This window comes from Prosopis cineraria, unplaced genomic scaffold (genome assembly GCF_029017545.1).
Source record: "Prosopis cineraria cultivar Desert tree isolate PC_DT_omini unplaced genomic scaffold, ASM2901754v1 PC3, whole genome shotgun sequence".
Taxonomy (NCBI): Eukaryota; Viridiplantae; Streptophyta; class Magnoliopsida; order Fabales; family Fabaceae; genus Prosopis; species Prosopis cineraria.
This window is the reverse complement of record NW_026555334.1, coordinates 9,283,957-9,307,415: the sequence shown is the minus strand read 5'-3', so window position 1 is coordinate 9,307,415 and position 23,459 is coordinate 9,283,957. Positions and strand designations below refer to the sequence as shown.

Sequence of the window (23,459 nt, the reverse complement as noted above, 5' to 3'; positions counted from 1 at the left end):
TTGATACTATAAAAGATTAAATTTAATATTTTTGTAATAAAAGATTAAATTTTGGTGAATGACAAAATTTTAAATGATGTTAAAATGTGACAAATTTATCTCTTAATAAATCAAATATAAAACTATCATTTTTACACATAATGATACTACAACTCATTAATTTGTATTAGGTATACATAGGGTGAAAATATAATGGTTATGTTTGGTTTAATATTAATATAAAAGATTAAATAAATAAGTTGGTTTCCTTATTTCTCAAATTAAAATCATATTTAGTTTATTTTATAAATTACTTCCTCTTAAAAAATGTAAGGTATTTTTTAAGGAGTTAAATGTTCAAAAATATAAAATATTTTTAATCTTTTGAGATGTAATCATTATTTTTTTTAAATATCTCTATTAATAATGATTTATATTTATTATAAAGTATTTAATAAAAATAAATATAAAAAATAAGGTTAATTAAAAGGTAGGTAACTATTTTATTGAAGATAAAATTCAATTAAAAAATAATGTGTGTATGCTGAATATATCATATCTTACATTTTTTTTTTTAAAATAAAGACGTATCATATTCAACGAACATGCCCATCATACCAATTTGAAGGCCCTTCATCAGTTGAATTATCAACACTTCATCAGTTGAATAAAGACGTATTCATTTACCATAATCAGTTATTAAAATTTTCAATTTGGTACTTCCAAATTAAAGGAGAATAATTCTGGCAAAAAAAAAATTAAAGGAGAGTAATTAATTAATATTTTAGAAATAAAGAATGTCATTCATAATAATGGGGAAAAAAAATAGAATACACTTAAATAATCAAATGAATGAATAATCTGAACCTTAAAAACGAAAAAACGACACCGCATCAAAGACGAGAGGCTAAACCCTACTGTAGTCTCTCTACATCACCAAAGCCACAGCCATGACCACTACAGCAGCAAATCCGGTGATGCCAAACCTGTTCAGGTCGGCGCTGCTTGCTGCCGGTACTGGTGCTTCTGACGTCGGAGCAGAGACCGAGGACGGAGACATTGTCGGAGCCCCAACAGGCGACTCGGAAGTCGAAGGAGAAGGAGATGACAGAGAAGATGCCTTAGGTGAAGCCGCCAGCACCGGCGGCCCTGTCGGAGACAAGATCGTGGGAGAAGAAGCCGGAGATCGAGCTGTTGTGAGGCTCACCAGCAGTGGAACTACCAGCATCAGCACCAACACAGCAGAGAAGCGAGCCATTTTAGAGAGAGAGAAACTGAAATTCTAGATAGAGAGAGAGAATGTGTAGTCCGTGAGACTGCAATTCAAGAGAGATGAGTTGCAGAGATAATTGTTTTGTGGTGGAGAAGAAGAAACCAGGAAGGGTATTTATAGGCAGAAGAAGAGAGCCGTTGAGAAGGCGAAATCATTATCACGCGGATCTCGAGAAAAAAGTGCACCGGCAAAGTGATTAGCTAGCTGAATTTTGAATTCTTAAAATTAAAATTAAATATTAAAAATATAATTTATAAAACAAATTATATAGAAATATATAATATCATGTAAATTATATATCAGATGAACAGATTTTTTATTCTTTTAAGCCCAGCTGTTTCAATATTTTAATCATAAAATATTAAATTTAAAACTCTTTAAAAATTTAAAGAAAGTAAGAAATTTGTCAGTTTCTTTTAGACGTTATCATCTTGGGCCAGTGAATTATAACTGTAGATGAATCGGATCCGTACAGGTGGCGTAGAAATTGAGGAAGAAGGACACGTGAACGCTGCTTCTTTTCTTACTAGCCGTTGAACGCCAACAAAGTAGTACTATTTTTGGTATTTCATGAAACACATTAAGTATATATGTAAATATCTTTTGGTATTACTTCGGAACCAAGTAGCCGTTGAACCTTAGCAAAATAAGGGCTGGCTTAATTAAAATTAAAAAATAAGTGATTTCAAAATAATTTAAATATTTTGTAAATATTTTATAAAAAACAAATATTAGTTTATATTTGATTATAATAATAAAATAATTATTACTTAGTTATTTTTTGATTTTATAATATCTTCATTTATAAAAATAATTTATGTTTATTTATTTTAAAATTTTAGATACTTTCATGTGTCTTTGCATTTTGTAGCATTTTTTTTCATCTATTGTATTAGAATATTTTTAAAATTTATTCAAAGTAATTTCTCAAAAAAACCAAAAATATATTATTTTTTATATTCTAATATTTTTAAAAACATTAAAATATATTTTTGATTCTCTAACTTTGTATAAAGTTATAGTTTGATTTTTAATTTTATAAAATATCTTTTCAATCTTCTAAACATAACATTATTGGTTAAAAATAATTACTTTTGTGTCAATTGTTTTTATCTTAAAAAATTAAACTTAACAAGTTAACATGTCAATATTTAAGAATATTTTATTAATATTTAAAATTTTAATAAATAATTGTGTTGATGGAACTGGTGGTGTCAAGGCCAACTAACTGAAAATACATTATAAAATTAACAAACCAAAATGAAGTCTTATATAAAATTAAAGAATTAAATGTACACTTTAATGAAAAATTAAAATAATTATCATAAAATGGATTATTCAAATATAAAATATTAAATGATTAAATATTAACAATCCAACCCTTCTGATACATTAAAATAAAAATAATAATGAATGGTTTATCATGAAAAAAGTGCTGTATATCATCCCAACCATTTTCACAAGAGGAGGTAAATGGTGAGAGATCCCTAGAGGAAGTCTAGACACTTGTAACTATCATGTCTGAATTTTTATATACTTATTCATGAAAGATTTAGGAATAAATTTTAAATAATGATACTTGTCAAATATGGAAAAATATGAGAAATGATTTTTAGAAGATATTGAGAGTGATCATTTGAACAAAGATATTCATAAGTGATGGGTTAATAAATAAGGATTATTTTTTTTTTGGGGTATAAAGGAAAAAATTAGAATTTGATGGAAATAAATATTTAAAAGAATTGCATTAATATTATTGATTAGGAAATACCTAAAAGAATTAATTATAATATCTAGAATATTAGAGCCTTGTAAAACCATCATTCTTCTTCCTGCCAATACTCCATAATAATCAATTACCAAAGCCCATTGTGAATCCATGGACGAAATTGAGTCTTTTCCTCTAGTGGATTAGTGTGGGGCTTCTCTTTTGAATGAAAATAATTATTCATAAATGCTCGATCAAGTTGGTGAGGAACTGCAACTAACATTTTTAAGGATGAGTGTTCGAATTATTGGGGGTGACAAACACGACCTCAAAGAGGTTATCTCATTGATAACCTTCCTATGTAAGGTCCACAATTTATGGGTTTTTGAATTAGTCTGGGGTGAGTAAAGAACTTAGCAATTATGCCCCAAGATTTCAAGTGGTTTCGACCAAAAAAAAAAAGAATTATTCACAAGCCACACATGGGAGTAGTTGCTCTGAACATGTAACAAATGAAAGTTAATAAGCAAACTTTCACTCTTTCCTTCCCTATTTTCAAAGTGAGTAGGAGAGAGAAAGAGAGTTTAACTTCCATGGAGTTTAAGAGTTTAGAGAGAGAAACTGTAACTCCGTCAAATACCATCCTTTTTAGCTCAAAATTCACATGCAAAATCAGAATCTAAACCTACTCAACTCAAGCTTTCATTTGAATCTAATGGTTCATGAAGATTCCCAAATTTTAGAAGGAAGTTAGGGAGATAAAGTCTAGCAACTCAAAGTTGTGAAATGCATGGAGTAAGGTAAGCATAAGTTTATGAATTTTTAGATGGATTGATGAGTTTAAAAGTTAAAATATGTAATTGAAAAGTACTGATCAGATATTCATTTTTTTACAACTTACTTATGGGTATTATGAGGTAAGAAAAATGATTGGAAGGTATTATGTAAATACCACTTAAAATAGGATTAAGAAAATTAATAATAAGTTTTGCCCTGTTATTTTGATTATTTTTATTGAGTAGGGGAGTCTCAATTGTTATGTGTACGGCTAAAGGAAATAATGATTTATTGAAGATTTGAGAGAAGAAAGAATATGTTTTTTTTTTTTTCTGAGGGTGAAAAGTTTGGTTTCTGTGGCTAATATAGGAAGTTGAAATGTAATTTATTTCTTGATTTTAGACCAAAATTTCACTGATTAGAGATCATATTGTGTTGTTTCAAACTATTATAGCGTAGTAGTAATATATAATAAGAAATAGGGGGTTTTATTGGGAGCAACAGTGCATGTACATCTTAAAAGGCAATTTCTCTTACTAATAATAAGAAAAAGAGTAATATAAGATGTTATAATTAAATTATGAATTTATTTATTTTGGATTGTGAAAATTGATATAATTGTAATTGAATAATTCTTTTAGGCTTTGATATTTGTGAGAAGCCCAAAGAAATTTATTTTCAAGAAAAGTTGGGACAAAAAAGTGTTTTGATATTTATCTAATTCTTGTACTGACAATGTTGATTGATTTAATGCTATATAATTTTTATGACCATGAATTATAGAAAATTTATGAATTAATGAGGTGTTTATTGCTAGTATGACACTTTGGCTATTATATGTCTATACTTGCTAAATTTCATAATTTATGGTCTAGGCTTATTTTTATGAGTGGATTATAATTGCTTGAAGCTTGAAATAGACTAATACTATTGAGATTTTTATAAATCTCACCTATCTTTTTATGTCACAAATAATAGATTCATCCAAGAACCATGGCAAGGAGAGAGTGTAATGAAGAATTTATCTTCTTTACCTTACTTCTTGATTATATTTTCATATATTTTGGAGTTGTAATATATATATATATATATATATACCTAGTTTCATAACTTTATTTTGAGTTGTAACTATGATAATACCTAGTTTAATTGTAATCATGGATAGATTTTATCTTAGTATGTAAATATTTTTATATATGGTAAAAGCTATTAGCATAAAATATTTATTCATGGTAACAAGATTCGTAAGGATATTGTAGTAGTTTTATGGTAATTATTACTTTAAATTTTTGGTCACTTAGAGGACATTTCCAGCTTCAAATGAAGTCCTACATTACTAAATTTGAACTTGTATATGATGAGATAAGATTTTTACAAAATAAGGTCAGAAATCTGGAAAAAAAATTCTGGAATTAACTGAAGCAATGAGAAACGAAAATTTCTCAATAAATAATGATGGATGTTTGAAGTCAGGGATTTTTTTTTCCTTGAAGAGGACTTTCTAAGCTTGATTTAGAGACTTGAATCACCACAATATGATTTTTATAAAATTAGTTATGAATTTTGTAAGTTGATGAAAAATTCTGGAAACGTGACCAAAAAATCAAGTTGACATTTTTTTTTTCTTTGATCTTTGATACTTGATGATCATCAAAGTTTAAGAAATGATCTTTATGATACTTGTTGTTAGAGGAGTAAAAATATAGAGATGCTTCAGTAACCTCTTGTGAGCTCTGGTCATGCATTTTCAGTGTTACATTAAAAAATTAAAAACAGAGCTGTATAGTGTATAGTCACAAGAGTAGGCTTTCTTTTTCTTATGCTATTTGTTTTTCACTTGGCTTTATTATTTTGATTTCTTAATTATTTTTATTTGATTACATTTTTATTTTTGTACCATACTTTTTTAAGAACTGTGATTTAAATTTTAAATTTTTGTGTGTTTTTAAGTAATTTCCAAATCTTTTTTTCTAATATTTTAAATGTAAAACGGACAAATATGATAAAATTGGAAGTTAACAAATTTTGGAAGAACTAGTCCTTTCGAGAAAGTCATTTCCTGATTTTTTTTTCCTTCATTGAACCAAAACCCTTCAAATTTCAAGTGAAAAATGATGATTAATGAAATTTCTAACTCTGGTCAATGAATTTGGATGAATTGTAAATAATTGTTTGTGGCGTATAAATATTTTAAAATAATTGTTTTCCATGCATAAATAATGTTTTGATGAACATGTATAAATAATGTCATTAAGAAACTCTCTCTCTCTCTCTCCCACCAATTAACTGTACCAGTAAAAGGGTTCTTTTGAAAAGTTATTAATTTTTTTTAACAATTAACTAATTTTTTATCACATAAAAGTTGTTACTAGGGTGAAAAAGTAATTTAACTTTTAAACTATAAGTTCAAGTGTATCTGAAATTCTAAACTTATTTTTTATACATTATTCTTTCTCAACTTTTAAAAATAATACAATGTAAATCTCATCATTGACAAAAGCTAATTTTAATTATTAATTAATAAAAAAAAAAAAAAAAGCATTAAAAATTACATAAAATGACCCAAAAAATTACAAAAAAAACCCAAAAAATTATAAAAAACTAAAAATATTTTATTGATCATTTTCTATAATTTTTAAAATTATTTTTTATTATTTTTCAGTCAATTAACAGTAAAAATTAATTTTTATTAACAGTAAAAATTACATTACATCATTTTTAAAAATTAAAAAAAATGTGACACAAGAAACAAGTTTAGAATTTCAAACATTCTTGAGCTTATAATTTAAAGATAAAATTGTTACTTGTTGATAAGACCTTATAAAAACAGCCTCATGGAGTCGTAAATTCTTTTGTTAAAAGAACATGTGAGGAATTCACGTGCACTTGAGCTATAATTACATGCATCATAAAAAGAGTATTTTCCATGTAAGTCTATCCACTCGGCTATGATTTCCAGAAAACAATGCGCTGGGTCAGAACACATCAAGCATGGGAAAGTCGCAGGTTCGATCATGTTCCTATGGAATAACTTGATAGTAAAATAATTTAGCCCCACTTTAGAGAAAAGAAAAGAAAGAAAAACAAGAAAAACAATTCATACATAAAAAGAAGTGTTGCCCACAAAGAATGCAATTTTTACAACTCATAAAGGCGGCAGCGACAGGCAACACCACCACCAACAATATGCAACACACTCTCACAAACACACATTTTCAAGCTCACGTACAAACACAAGCTAAGCTTGGCTTGAGGAAGGACCAAGAAAAAAGATAGACAAATCAAACCACCAGTAGAATCATGTTTCTCTCACTTGATGAATTCACCTATTTAAACTTCCAAGCATTTGCTATCAATTCTTTCAAATAAAAAAATTACATGAAATTGTCCACCTATCATGTTCTTATATAAGAACTTGATAGTGAACATCAGAAACATTTCACCTAAGTTTTCTAAATATGGTAAATAAATCTCTCTCGTAAGCTCTCATTCTCGGAAAATTTGCAAAGCAGGAAGATCATGAACCAGGAACAGCATTATTTGAATCACCAGCATTGGCTTTACCATTTCCAGTGGCATAACTGCTCAACTGGTTGTGAAATTCCAAGCCATAAATGTGGCCCATCTTGGCACGTTTGGTCTCCAAATACCTCCGGTTCTCCTTTGTGATAAGGGTTACTAACGGGATCCTACCAGAAATTGTCAAACCATAACCTTTAAGCCCAACATATTTTGCCGGATTGTTTGTCATCAGCTTCATCGATCGAACACCCAAGTCCCTCAACATCTGCAAATTGAGTTTCAAACATGTTGAAATTCAAGGATAAATCTTGTCTAGAAAAAACAGGCAAATCAAATAAATTATGAAAAATATGTTTCAGCATGTCAGACACTAACCCTTCATGTGCTAACTTGAGCCAAGTCTAGGCAGGCTAAAGCTCAAATTTGCCTTAAAGTTGATGGGCCTTAGAGGATGGACTTGAACTTAAACTCGTTGTTCTAGATGTTAGACCCAACCCTAGGTCCTATGTTAGGCAGAGCAACAATCCTAGTCGGACCTCTTTTCAATAATCTCTTTCACATGCTTAATTATCTCTCGCCTTTTTGATTAATTTGATCTCCTAAACGTTCTTATCCCAGCTCTACCTAAAAATTGAATTCTAGATTGTGAATCAACATGGAGTAAATGTGCATAAATGCTAAGAAAGTAGTTTATGCAGTTGAATACTCTAACCGTAAAGTACAATTCACACTACTTACCTGTGCACCAATGCCGTATTCTCTCGAGTCAACAGGCAGCCCCAACTCCTCATTGGCTTCTACAGTATCCCGTCCATCATCCTGTAAGTTATATGCACGAAGCTTGTGGCCGAGCCCGATGCCTCTTCCTTCGTGTCCTCGAAGATATACCAGGACACCCCTGCCAGCAGCCTCAATCTGCTGCATCGCAAGCCCAAGCTGATTCCCGCAGTCGCATCTGGCAGATCCAAATATGTCTCCAGTGAGACATTCAGAGTGCACCCTCACGAGAACATCTTTTCCATCCCCAATGTCACCCTGTTTTTTTTTTTTTAAAAAAAAACAGTTTTGATCACAAATACCACCCAGAATTGACTAATGAACAGCATAAAATCCAAATAGAAGACTTCCAGATTCTTAGAAAGAGCTTGGAAAAGTTTATTAGCTTAAGAGGCTTATATATATGAATTGACAAGCACCTATTTCTTAAAGACAAAACTACAGGCCCACATAAAATAAATCAGTTGAACAAACACCATCATTCTTTAAACTTCTGTTATTTTAAGGACCTTAATAGAAAAGGAAGAACAACAATCTTTACTTCTAAAGAGATGGAGGTTATTTGAAAACAAGTAAAATGCCAATAATTGTTATAAATGTCTTAGAAGAAGCTGCCCATTGAGCTAAACAGGCATCAATATGCCATTTGGCATACTTTCATCCATAGCTTTGCTTGTCCGCATAGTTTTACACTTTTACTTTCATTCTAGTTACTCTTCAGCAGTCACTCCCTTCATAGATAAGACTAAATGATTACATAGCATTGGATGGTTGTCAGGACAATCCCAGTGAGGCTTGGCAGCAAAAGTTCAATCAACGTAGGGAATATAACTAAATACTTTTAAAACTATCGACACAAAGAAATAGAAACAAAGTAATGCAACGATACCATAAAAACAGGCAGAAGGCTCAACCCCTGAAGCCAAAATAGTCTGATGAATACATCAGGTAGCAGTGCAAAACAAGAAATAAAAATCTCAATGATTACAGCCTTGACTTCAAAGCCTGGTCTTTCATTCATCTTTTAGCTTTTAGCCTTGGGCATTTTAGTTTAAAATGTGAACCCACTATTTAGTATCCACTATCGAGTCCCCTCATGCTCCCTTTTCCAGATGAATTTTTTCATCAAGATAGGTTTGCTCTTCAATACTCTTCATCAAATTTATGAGCATGATAAAGCTTAAGTAGGCAGCTTCAATAAAATGACTATTGAATAAACCTTTTTTAATACAATTTTCATAAACAAACTAGATTCTGATCCAGCAGAATTTAGTCTTGAATTTTAGTTTACAATAGATGCATAGGACTACCGTAGCTAATGACCTCAATTTGAGTTTTATGTTGCTTGTTTTTTAATTGCTCGACCAATATATTGGTGGTATGCAGACCATTTCTTATAAAACTCATGAATACTATCATGGGTTTAAAATCTAGGTGGTTTCAAACAATCATTCCAAGCACCAAATTTAGGCTAAGCGATAGGAGTAAATGGCAGAATATACACCAGATGAAATAAATTAATATAGCAGAATGCTCATACATACATAAATATTAGTAAATTATTATGTGCATGACTATATAGTTCAATGGAAGCAGAAGCGCTCCAAACCTTAACCATTGCAATATGTTCCATCCCATCTAAAAGTGATCTGTAACAGTAAGCAGTGAACGGGCCCCACATTGTAGGTATTTGCGCAGCACCAGCAAGAACTACTAATTTATCTCTCTTCCTTCTATATCTGCCAGAAGAATAAGTGTTAATCTCCTTGATAAGTAAATAAGCAACAGAAGAATCCATTCTGCATGAGCTTTAAATAGGGGAAGCTTTTTTTTTGGGGGGGGGGGGCGGTGAAGAGAAGGGACAACGTAACCTTGTAGCCTTGTAGAGAGTGAATTTTTAACTTCAATAAAATTTCTGTTTTTTTTTTTTTTTTATTTAGTGAATTGAATGCAGGGCCATCAAAAAGAATGATTTGAGGACTCCCATATAATTAACTATGTATAAGAATTTTCATTTATTAATATGTTGCAATGTAAAAACAGTTGACCAAGGATGCCACATGTTAAAAATTAGTATCACAGAAGTTGAACAGATTCAAATTCTAATCAAGTGGCTTGAATTTTCAGGCCAAAAAAAGGAGAAAAGAAGTGGTTAGAATTTAGTAGAATATCAAACAACATTTTCAATTGTGGTATCTGTGCTTAAAAGCAAAATCTAAACATGACAACAAAAGTATGCATGCAGCAACAGTCTTTGTACATCTTCCAAGAAACAAAAAAAGTTACCTTATTAAGTCAGCGATAGAAATTATTTTCAAGTTTTCATGCTCTGCAAACTGGCGAAGCTTTGGCAGTCTAGCCATGGAACCATCATCATCTACAACTTCACATAGAACTGCCGCAGGTTCCAAACCTGCAAGTATGGCAAGATCAACTGACGCTTCTGTATGTCCAGCTCTCTTCAAGACTCCACCTTCCCGGTATTTTAATGGAAATATATGGCCTGGACGATTAAAATCAGATGGTTTTGAATCTTTGGATGCAAGAGCCAAGACTGTTGTTGCCCTATCCCTTGCTGACACCCCTGTGGTGGTACCTTGTTTAGCATCCTACAAATGCGATGTAAATTGTTTAAATCCATCACTATATGTAAATAAATGCCACAACTAAATAAAAGAGATTTCCAACAACATAACAGTGATGACGAACATATATCCTCCAAATCGAATGTCATTTTGAAAAATGATAATTGTTGTCACTTAAACTCTTGGAAATAAAAGAATCAGGTACAACAAGCTAATGTTAGATGAAACAATTTATTTCCTAAAGTTTAGTTCTCTGCTAGTTCTAGCTGATGACGGCAACAGAAGACCCCAATGAGGGTTAAGCATTGAGTCCAGATGTGAATGCGCATTTAGTAATAATACATACCACTGTCACAGTGAATGCAGTACGAAGTTTCTCATCATTATCCTTACTGTCTACCATCAAAGGAAGTTCCAATCTCTCCAGATCTTCCTCTTTCATGCTTACACAAACTATCCCAGTTCCATGCTTCACAATAAAAGCCATAGCCTCAGGTGTTGCCAATTGTGCTGCCATTATCAAGTCTCCTTCATTTTCCCTGTCCTCATCATCTACAACCAATACCATCTGTGTCACCAATACCAGTCAGTAAATAAAGTTAAGCTGACAGCAATACAATAGCATGACTTTAACCAAATTTGACCAAAGAAAAAAAAAATCTTCTCAAAGGGAAGATGAAAAGGAGAGAGAGGGACATGCTTCTCAAAGGGAAGAGGGGGAGAGGGGGAGGGAGAGAATAACAACCTTTCCCTGGCGAATATCCTCAATAGCCTCAGGGATTGAAGCAAAACCTTCTGTGGGCAAATCAAATTCATCATTATCAACAGGAAAACCCATGCTTGTTGCCACTGTATTAGTTGCTTGTATTCCATGTCCAATTGCTTGTTTCTCGACATTATTTCCATTTGAATTTAAAACAATGTCGTCTCCTCCAGATATCAGAGTTGCCTTGATTTTACCAACACTCCTGACACTTGGCAAGAATTTAGAATTTAATCGAACAATTGCCAAATCAGATGCAAGTCCTTGAATAGAATGCAACCCATTGAACAATTTTAAATGTTGGCATGCCCTGCATAGAACACTAGAGAACAAAACAAGTTCAATTAGTAATTGTCATATCCAAACATAACCAAAAGAAATAGCTGAATATTAGAGGCCAGTTGATGGTTCAGTAAAACTCTTAGATCCAGGAAACAAAATACGGTTCAGTAAGTTAATATGTAAGGAGACAAACTTTATCTAAACTATTTAGACATGAACGTTAAACATTTTCCCTAATATAAAGTAATGAGGGCAGAGTTTTCCCCAAAAAAAAAAAAAAAAAGTAATATGGGCAGGATACAAGAAAAGAATTTGAAGAAAGTTGGAAAAGCACTACGTACATTTGATCATTTGATGGACATCCTAAAGAATAGTAGAGCTTCACATAAAATACAAGGTCATAATCAGAATTTCCACACCAATTAAGGAAGTGTCGTTCATTTAAAAAGAAATGAAAAAATAATCGTCTCTCCAATAAGTATATGCATATACTAGAAAGCTGGCGAGTCACATTGAACTGAATCAAGAACCAGATTCCTTCAAGCAGAGGCCATAGATATATTATGGCTCATAATTCAAGTCAAAACCATTGTAATTGAAAAAGAATTCAACAAGTTGGCTTCAGATAACGTCTGCAAAAGGTTGTATCGCCTACACTGGAAACTGTTCTGTCAACAGTTAAAAATGCGTGCAATCGAACCAAAATGCATAAACATCATATAGAATAATTATATTTTCCGAGAATCAATCGCAGATAGATAAACGAATAACAGGATTAAAGCAAGCCAATAGTGAATCAAGAATGAATAACACGAAGCAAAGAAAACACAAAAGCACAAGACTTTATAACCAGAAATGGAATTATCGTGAGAATTCACCCATGACGACCCAATCCCAGAAGGCATCAACCGTTTCTCTCTGAGAGACCAGAGAAATTAAACAAGAGGCCAGGAAAAAAAGGGGGGGCAGAAACTCACCTAGGACGCGAGAGAGATGCTGGAGAAGAATAGGAGAAATTGAGAGACGCCATTGTTTGCTGAAGCCTGAGGATTCCCTTGAATGCTTGAGGCTGAATCAAGGGTTGCTTCGCTAAGGTTCTGCTACAGACGGTTGATAAGAAGAGTTAAGACTCCCTCGCTCCCGTTCGTTTCTGTGTCACTGACCGAATTTATGTGTCCGTTTCCTTCGGATCCGTTTGAGAAGAGAGCCTTTCAATAATGAAAATGAATGGAAAAAATGAAGAAGATAAAGATGAAAAGAAAGCAAACCAACAATGGATTTGGTAGGTCGGTGGAAAGAGGGAAATAAAAAGGGGGAAAAAAAACAAGTTAAAGTGGTCAAATGGTCCTGTCGAAAAAATTCAAGTCCAATTGGGAGGCGGCTTGTATGTTGTATCTACCTTGTTAGAGTTGTTATTATTATTATTAAATTAAAGTTGACTTGATGGTTTAGATTGGATCATTTTTTAAAAATATAAATATAAATAGAATAATAATATAATTTGTTATTCCTTTTAACTATTGATTAATTAAAATTTTTTAATTCCTAAAAATTAAAATTTTTGAAACTTTTCTTTAAAAAGAAAATCAAGAATTTTTGTTAAATGACTATATAACTTTATAATTAATTACATAACTTGTATAACTAAAAAATTACATGATTAAATTTCATTTTAAATATCTTGTATACTTATAGAATTTTCATAAAAATTAATAAAAATGTAAACAATGTATAAAATCAAATTTTTTTATGTCAGCTACAAGTATTAAATTCATTTTTTTATAAACTCCATCTAATAATTCATTATTCATTTTAACCTTTAAGAATTAATTTATTTAATAAATCCAATTAGAAGGGGTTGATTAAAATAAAATAAAATATAAGGACATGTAGATTAGTTTTTCTTAATTCTTAAACTTTGACTTGTTATAACTAATCTTTATAGAGTTTAGAAATTATGAAGATTAAATTATATTGAGTCAAAAAATTATAATTAAGAACTAGATTGTTCTTAGTCAATATATATATATATATATATATATATATATATATATATATTATATATATATATATATATAAAGCTGTTCCAATTCAAAGATAAGAAATTGAATCATACTGTTTATGTACTAAAAATTTTATTTTCCAAAATATAAATTAATTTTCATTGTTAAAATTTGATATGTTTTTAGTTCATAAATTTTTATCACTTCCACAAATTACCATTAATCAATTAAAACTACAAACTTCTACTATTGAATTTTAAAATAAAATTTGTCATCAGAAGAAATCAATTAGATATATGAATTTTTAAAAAAATAATTCAAATATTTTACTAAACTTTACTCCTTTCATTTAAAAATGTAAGTCATTTTTAACTAAATCTCACCCTAAATAAAGTAGTTACTTATCTTCAAATAAATTATATATTTTTATATTTATTCTTATTTAATAAGATGTTTCATCCTAAAATAAATATAAGTGATTTATTTAATAGAGATATTTTTAAAAAGGTAATGATTATACCTTTAAAGATTAAAAATGTTTTATATTGTTGAAAATCTAACCCTTTAAAAAAAATTTTTTATTTTTAAATGAAGGAGTATAAAATTATATGATATTAAAAATTGAGCAAAACTTTTAAAAAAATATTTTATATTATAGACCGAAGAAGTACTGTAACTTTTATAAGTACATTGAGAAAATTATTTGTACCGGTATTTTTCAAGAAGTGATAGTTTGGCGTTGAATAAAGTTGAACTATATTTCCACTTTAATTGTTTCTTATATTCGTTCCTATTTTATAAAAGTAAACGGACGTAAAAGAAAAATTGCTTTGGTATGTTTTGGCGACATCATTTTCCGGATTTGGGAAGGGACCTTGAAACTGCAGCAGCCCACTGAATTTGAAAGGCAAATCCCTTCGGAGTTTGGGCCACACGGGCATCACAGCGATGAGCACTGCGCGCTCATTACACGTGGCCAAATTGTGGCCTTTAACTTTATCATCATTCATTTTAAATTAATTTTCAAATATTATATTTATTAATATAAAAATTATAAAAAAAATTAATATTAAATCTGGATGTTTAGAGTAGATATATATGTGACATGTAAAAATAATAAAAAAATTTAATATTAAATTAAATTATCTAAATTATAATTGAATTGTTTAAAGTATATTTGAATAGTCAAATTATAAAATTATAAAAAATTTTAATATTAAATTGAATATTTTAAATTATATTTGTACCAAAAATATTGGTAATAGACAAATTGATTTAAAATTTTATATTTTTTAAAATTTTTATTTTGATAACTGTAATTAAAAATAAAAAATTTTAAATTTAAATGATATAAATCTCGTTAAATATTATGAGTATCATAGTTTTTATTTTTGAATGAGTACAAAAGACAGTTTACATTTAATATCAAAATTTTTTATAATTTTTATATTAATAAATATAATATTTAAAATATTTAAACATTAATTTAAAGTAAACGGTTGAGATCATTTCAAAGTGAAATGAAAGGCCACAATTTAATCACATAATGATAAGTGCTCCGTGCCGAATGCAAAATCTTAGAAGTCAGGTCAAAGAAGAGGCTCACAACATTTACAATTATTTTAGCTTTTTATTTTTAAATTTTTTACATTTTTTAATCATATTTTCATTAAAAAAACAATAAAATCTCCTGTACAAATAATAATTTAATATCTTGAAATGCTATTAATAAATTATAAAGCAAAAGGGCCATTTTATCTTTATTAAAAGTAATAAGCCTTAATCATAATTTTTACTTAAAAAATAATAAATTTTATTTTGTGAATTACAAGAATTAAATAACAAATTATAACTTATCAAACGTAATTTTTATTATTAAAAAAAGCCTTAATCATAACTCATGATTAAGGAATAATAACTTTTTTTATATAAATCATAAAAATTAAATAAAAAATTACAATTTGTCAAGTATAATTTTTGTTATTGAAATTAAAATAACAAACTTTTATTTAAGGAACAATAACTTTTATTTAAAGAATCATAAGAATTAAATAAAAAATCATAACTTATCAATAAAGGTAAAATAATCTTTTTAATTTAAAATTTATTCACACAAAGGTCCCCTAAAAACTTCAATGAAATTATAACATTTTGATGGATCAAATTATCATTTATATAATTTGAGAAGATTCTATTATCATTTTTTCTATTTTCATTAAATATTTGGGAGAATGACAAATAAATTTCTCAAAATAGAAAAATGATAGTTTAGTCCCACAAGATATGATAATATCTTCTAAGTCTCAAAAAAATCTAATTGTCATTAAAGTTTTTGATGTCTCATCAAAGTTTTTAATGACAATTAGATCTCTTGAAACTTAAAAAGTATTATCATATTTCACAAGATGAAATTATCATTTATCTATTTTAGAAAAATTTATTTGTCATTTTCCCTAAATATTTTATAAAAGTGTCCTAATAATAAAAATTAAAAGTTTAGTATATCATTTTTTATTGAGAGAAACAAATGAAATAAGAATATGATTGAAAAATAATTATAAAAATTGTCTAATGTTTTATATTTTAAATTAAGTACTCTCTCCGTTCAAAAATATAAGGCATTTTTAATTGAATCTCATCCCTCAATAAAGTAGTTACTTACCTTTCAACTAACCCTATTTTTTTATATTTATCCTTGTTAAACACTTATAATAAATATAAAATCATTATCAATAGGGGCACTTTTGAAAAAAGGCAATGATTACATATCGAAAGATAAAATGCCTTATATTTTTTAATATCCAACTCTTTAAAAAATATCTTATATTTTTCAATCGAAAGGAGTAAAATTTTAAAATATGATTCATCATCAAAAGAAGTCTATTGAATACTTCAAGAACTTGTACCACAAGTCATGCTAATTTATAGTTTAGCTTTGCTATATTATTTGACTGAGCGATTTTTTGCATAGATTACACAAATAAGATAATGAAAACACATTTTTATTTATACCACGTACAAAATATTAATATTTTTCCTTATATTAGGAGTGTTTGAATTTTGATTTTTGAACCTACTTCTTCACATCAAATTACTGCTCAATCTAGTCTCAGTATTACATAATTTTGACAATCGATCCCATCATAAAAGGCAATGTTTTGATGTGTATTCGCCACCCCAAAACTCAGTTTCATACAGATTTGAATTTGAAAACACATAAATGTAAAAGCAGCTTTCTTTGCCTCCATATGTTTTTATCTTAGGGGAGGATTGAGGAGATTTTAATCAATTCGATTTTTTTAAAAAAATTGCATAAATGGGGGTTATAAAATTTTATTAAAGATAACATCTAAATTAAAAGAGTAAGAAAATTAACTAAATTTGTTTAACCCCACTTAGTTTTTTTTAAATTAAATTAATTAGAATCTCCCCTCCTCTTTCCTCCCTCCCTCCCACTGATGTCCAATCAAACAAATTAATTTTAAGTGGTTAAGGATTCAAATTTCAACTCCTGTAAATGTAGTAATTTAATTGAAAAAGGTTTGCCCTTGCTTTCAACACCTCAGGAGAAAAAAATCTCTATGCTTGGCGAAAGTCCTCATGCTAAAAAAAAGGGAGGGGAGGATGATAAGTAAGAACCTTATAAAAATATTAATATCAAATTAAGAACTTTAACACTAAATATGATAAAAGAGGCACTAAAATTTGAGAATGTTAGTGTTCAAAATTTTAATTTGACATTAATATTTTTATAAGGTCCTTATTTGTTACTCTCTAAAAAAAATTAAACTCTTGTATAGGGATCTCATTGTTTATTGTTAAAGAGAAAAAAAGATGATATTTTTAATTACTCACAGATATCTTTTTATTAGAAGTAATTTTATTTAATACATGGCCAGACACTAAATATAGGTGTATTTCTACTAATAAAAATTTAAATTTTAATTTATCATGTTGTAAATAATGAGTAGCCCTTTTGCTAGACATAATCCCGATTACTTAAAAAAGAATAATTTTATTGAATGTTATTCAGTACTAGAATTTTTTTTTTTTTGGGATATCTTACTAGAAAATCGGATATAGTCCAATGCATGAAACAAATGAAAGGCCGACAAACATGCTGGCCCAGCCCAACAGGAAGCCCATGAATGAAAAAGTATGGAGAATGTCCGTTATTATGAGTGATCTCAATTCTCAATTCTCAATTCAAGGAGGAAATCTCAAATGTTTTTTTTTTTTTTTTCAATTCATGTTTGGTCGTTGTTTGCTGACATCATGGAAATGGTCATTTTTGGCTTTATAGATAGCGGCATACATGAGTTGACATTAATAAATAATTAAAATATTGAATCTCTTAAGACCATTTAAGGGTAGTATTTGATGAGCAGTCTTATTTAAAAACAAACGAATAAATGGCTTGACCTTTAAAAGACAAGTTGAGAATTTGTAATATTTATAGAATTACTTGCAGTTCAAAGTTCAAACCTATATATTAATCTTCTATTGGATGTTTATTGGTTTTTGACTATAACATGACTGCTATGAATCCACCTGGAGCATCAAAACAAAACCTAAACAATATAACAAAGTATAATAAAGAAAACAAGAAAAATATAGGCTACCAAAAACATGAAAATGTCATCCAAGTTTGGACTTTTGCAGGAGTCATTGAAAGATATAATGATTTTTTTTTTTTGGGCCAGAGAAAGATAAAATGAATTAAACTATCAAGGATTGGATCTATTCTAGATAATTACACTTAAGTTTTAAAATATTAATTTAATTAGAATTAAGTTCTGGATAAAAAATTTTGTCAAATAAATTAATAATAAAAATTCAAACATTATAGTTGAGATTTTTTCCAAATCAACTTTTTCAAAAAAAAATGATAATAATAAGACTGCCTTTATAATTGAAATTTTCATTTGCAATTTTTTGAATTGATTTATAAATATTTTTAGAAATTTTTGTTGAAAATTAAATTGATATTTTTATCCCTACCTGACACTTTTCCTTGAAATTCTTTTATAATCTCTCTAAAAAGTACTTTAATAAAACGTCGATATGTTACAAAAAATTTCATGTATTAATTTATATCACGCAAAATTTGAAAAATAACCATATTATTTAATCATAAATAACATGATATTTTCTTCATTTAAAAATATAAGATATTTTTTAAAAATTAAATATTAAAAAATATAAAATATTTTTAGTCTTTAGAGGTGTAATTGTTGCTATTTTTTTTCTAAAAGCACCCCTATTGATAATGACTTTATATTTATTATAGGATGTTTAATATGAGTAAATATGAAAAGAAAGGATTAGTTTGAAAGTAAATAACTACTTTATTGAGAGGTAAATTTGATTAAATATTTTATATTTTTTAACAGAGGATGTATGTTATAGTCTTGATTTGATTAGAAATGTTTTATATTTTTTGAGGAATTGGATGTTCAAAGATGTAAGACATTTTTAATCTTTTTAAGGTATAATCATTGTTTTTTTTTACAAGTTCCCCAATTGATAGTGATTTTATATTTATTATAGAATATTTAATAGAAATAAATATAAAAAAATATGATTAGTTTAAAAGTGGGTAACTACTTTATTGAAGAATAAGATTCGATTAAAAATACCTTATATTTTTAAATGAAGGGAGTATGTTTAATTTTTATATTGATATTAATTTGATAGAAAAGTGGCCAATTTTTTTTTAAAAAAACAAACTACGTTTAGTTCCTCTTGTACACCGTATTTTTTTGCCAATATTCTAAAGTATATTTTAAAAAAATATTTAATTCTTAATATAAGGTACTAATATGATATTGATTATTTTTTAAATATTATTTTTTATTTAAACTTATTAAGCATGAGAAAAAAGTAATGTCAAATTGAAAATTTTTTATTTAAATAAAAATAAAATTAAAAATTTATTTTATTTTCAGTTAAATTAAAGACTCAACCACAATGAAATAGTCAAAGGTCAGTGTGATCATTAATTAAGTTTATTAAAAATAAAAAAAATGAAATACCTCCAAGTATTTATTATTCATCAGGTAAAAAAAAAAAAGTATGCATTATTCCCCTTCAATGCGAGGAGAATCATTTCAAAACAATCATTATCCCCTTGGGATTTGAAACATCGAAAGACTAAAAAATGAGAATGATTACTTCCCAAATTAAAAAACACAAACTTAAAAGATGAGAATGATTGTTTGAAATTATTAGAAATGTCAGTTTTCCCTTCAATTCATGTTCACGAGGCAGAATGTCCATTCTTCTCATTAACAATGTTTTCACTCACTCCCTTGTCTCTTTATGATACATTGGAATTTTCTTCATCTTCTCAATCAATCCCATTTTCGTATTTTTTATAAAAATAATTTTGTTTAACACATGACCAAATATTAAATGTTAGTACATTATTTAGTAAGATTCGAATTTTAACTTATCATCATTATGGAAAGCTAGCTCTTTTTGCAAAATCCAACTCCTATTAATATCTCATTAATCTATTTAATTATTCATTTAATTTAACAATATAAGATTGCCAATTATACATTGGAGCTGAATTATAATTTTTGGTGAAAGTTTAATTATTTAAGCTAAAATCTTAATTTTAGCCCAAGCTTTTTTTTTGTTCCCGAGGCTAAGTAATAGCCTTAAAAAGTGTGGCATCTCTTTGAAAAGGCAAGAGTGGAGGGAGCTTTGGAATAACTACAACTAATAGCCTTAAAAATGTGAAATGTGGAGTTAAGAAAAAAAAATTATGACCTTTTGCCTATGTGATATACAGGACCTCTCAAACTCTAATCAACTCAATATATTTCAATCAATTCAATATTTGATTTGATCAAACCAAAAACTTCTTCCTTTAACAAACAAGATTATTTCCTTTAGAGCAGCATGCATCTAGTAGATTAGCAGTAAGTCATTAATAACCAGCTGAGTAATAACTCTTATAGAACAATATCATCATTGCTCTAGCATTTTTTAGTTTTTCATCTTATATTTTTTGTATTTTCTTTTGTATTAATATTAATATTATGTTTGCTCTCATCATATAATTCTTTCTTTTTTTTTTCATCTTTATTTCTTCATTTTTAAGAACCTACATTTGGGAGAATTGTGGCCAAAGACTTTGGAACTCACCATCTCATTTAGAAGTTAAGTATGTCGCACCGTTTGAGGACACGCTTGCACAGTGCACATCATGATATTAAACTAAACGTATTATTCATTAAGGGAATATTAATCATTTTGTCCATATAATTTTGACTTAATTGTAATTCAATATCTAAATTTTTAATCTTAAAATTTTTAGTAATTTAAAATATTAATTCTTAAATTTCAAAATATTTTTTTATATTTATTTTATTTTTTAAATATGTGGACTAATATTTAAATGGTTAAATTATAGGGGTTAAATTACATTGAATTAAATTTAGGAACTGAGTTATAAACAACTCAAAATTATAAAAAATGAATTACAACGATTCAAAACTTAAGAACTAAGTTACAAATAAATTAAAATTACAAGAACAACTATTAATTTTTCCTTCATTCAATTACAATCATAAAGAAGTATTATCATCTTGTTTTGAAAAACATTTAAGTAATGATAGTATGTAAATGGCCATTAAACCAAGTGCCAAAATACAATATGCCACTCTAATTGAAACATTTTATTTATACCATTAGTTAACAATGTAAATAACTAGTTTAAAGAATGAGTTCTCAGTTCTCACATCCAATAAAATTAAAGTGTTAATTAGCAAAACGTTCATACAATTTTTTTGTAATGAACCATTGCTTAAAAATCTTTCATGTAAGGATAAATATAATTTTTGATCCATGTACTTTACTATATTTTTTTGGTGTTTTAGGTTTTTATATTTTTGTTTTCCATTGCTTTCAGCCCTTTATTAGCAAAGCATAGGGACCTTGAAAGGACCCAACATAATAAAAAATAAAAATGTAAGAACCTAAAATGCTGAAAAAATATAGGGACTAAAAGCAAAAATTCAAGTAAAATACAGGGATAAAAAATTATGTTTACCCTTCATATAATTATATACTACATTATTTTTATTTATAAGTCACTTCCAACATGTTTCATTAGTACTAAAGAAAACCTTAAAACTTATTAACTCTATTTTAAAATTTAATAAGTTCTCAACTTTACTCCTCTTAAATATACACTTTCAACAACAAATTCGCTCTTTAAAATACAATATGCCACTCTAATTGAAGCCATTTTATTTATACCATTAGTTAAAAATGTAAATAATAACTTAAAGAATGAGTTTTCAGTTCTCACATCCAATAAAATTAAAGTGTTAATTAGCCAAAATGTTCGTATAATTTTTTGTAATGAACTATGGTTAAAAATCTTTCATGTAAGGGTAAACATAATTTTTGATTCATGTATTTTACTCACTTTTTATTTTTGATTCCTATACTTTTTTTCAGTATTTAAGTTTCTACATTTTTGTTTTCCATTACTTTCATCCTCATTAGCAAAGTATGGGGACTTTGAAAGGACCCAACACAATAAAAAATAAAAAATAAGAACCTAAAATGCTGAAAAAATATAGGGACTAAAAGCAAAAAACTCAAGTAAAATACAGGGGTCAAAATATGTTTACCCTTCATATAATTATATACTACTCTAATTTCTATTTATAAGTCACTTCCAACATGTTTCATTGGCACTAAAGAAAATTTTTAAAATTCATTAACTTATCTTAAAATTTAATAAATTCTTAACTTTACTCCTTTTAAATATACATCTTCAAAACATATTCTCTTTCCAACGTTCAATGGAGGGTTAAAAAAATTTATGATAAAATTTAATTACGTGACTTATAAATAAGATCAAAAAAATTATCTCTCCCTCCCCTAAATAGGACTGGCGGGAGTGTGATCCAACTAACCTGTATTTTTCATACATTGAAGTGAAATGATAAATATTAATAATTATTATTCTTTTATTTTCACTTAAAACATTTTTTCTTTTTCAATAAAAATTGATGGTAAAAAAGAATTATCATTAAAATCATCATTATTTTATTTATTTTACACATAAACAGCTGCCCTGTGGGTTATCCAAATTAGATTTGTTTTTAAATAAATTTAATTACAACTCTAAAGTAACGGTACCAGGACTATTTGTGCGTGTGTGTGTGTGTTCCCATTTTGATTCCTTAACCTTTTTGAGAAACAAAAGAAGAGTGTGTGTATGTGTGTTCCATTTGATTCCTTTACCTTTTTGAGAAGAAACAAAAGAAGAGAAACAAATTTCAATTTTTAAGGATTTTCTGTTCCCATTATTCTTTTAATATCATAATGTTTAATAGTAAAGTAAACCCAAAGTCTTTCGAAAAAGAAACGATCGTCTTAAAATTACTGAAATCTGAAAATGACATGTATCATCACATTGCTAATGAGGCTACAAATAATTTAAAACAAAAAAAAAAAACAAACAAACACAATTACTTAATACTACCATGCGCAACTCAATATTTATGTTTAGCAAGAGAGATGCTCATATTTATCAACTATATTTTTAAATCTGAACTGTTGTTTTTTTTTTTTAATTTTATCTCTAACCTAACTTTAAATATATCAATGTTACGTTTGAATTTAGGATCACTCCCAAACAAGGAAGGCAACATTGTTACTATGACAGTTAATTGTTGACAAATTTGAGCCAGTTAAAATAATCATATAAATTTTAAAAAATATATTTTTCTAAAATTAATATATATCATAAAATAAAAATCAT

The 23,459-nt window shown here is 27.9% G+C and overlaps 2 protein-coding genes across 2 annotated transcripts; one reads left to right on the top strand and one right to left on the bottom strand.

Annotated features, from left to right (window-relative positions):
- The first annotated feature begins 795 nt into the window (after positions 1-795).
- On the top strand, positions 796-1,320 carry LOC129304422 (uncharacterized). The gene has a single exon (XM_054944066.1). The coding sequence runs from the start codon at positions 930-932 to the stop codon at positions 1,263-1,265; it is 336 nt and encodes a 111-aa protein (XP_054800041.1). The 5' UTR covers positions 796-929; the 3' UTR covers positions 1,266-1,320.
- Positions 1,321-6,815: 5,495 nt separating this feature from the next.
- Positions 6,816-12,910, bottom strand: LOC129306643 (bifunctional riboflavin biosynthesis protein RIBA 1, chloroplastic-like). Its single transcript, XM_054947330.1, has 7 exons — positions 12,644-12,910; positions 11,367-11,706; positions 10,968-11,189; positions 10,323-10,645; positions 9,646-9,775; positions 7,998-8,294; positions 6,816-7,524 (listed from the first exon to the last, which is right to left on the bottom strand). The coding sequence occupies exons 1-7, from the start codon at positions 12,694-12,696 to the stop codon at positions 7,255-7,257; spliced, it is 1,635 nt and encodes a 544-aa protein (XP_054803305.1). The 5' UTR covers positions 12,697-12,910; the 3' UTR covers positions 6,816-7,254.
- Between the last annotated feature and the right edge of the window lie 10,549 nt (positions 12,911-23,459).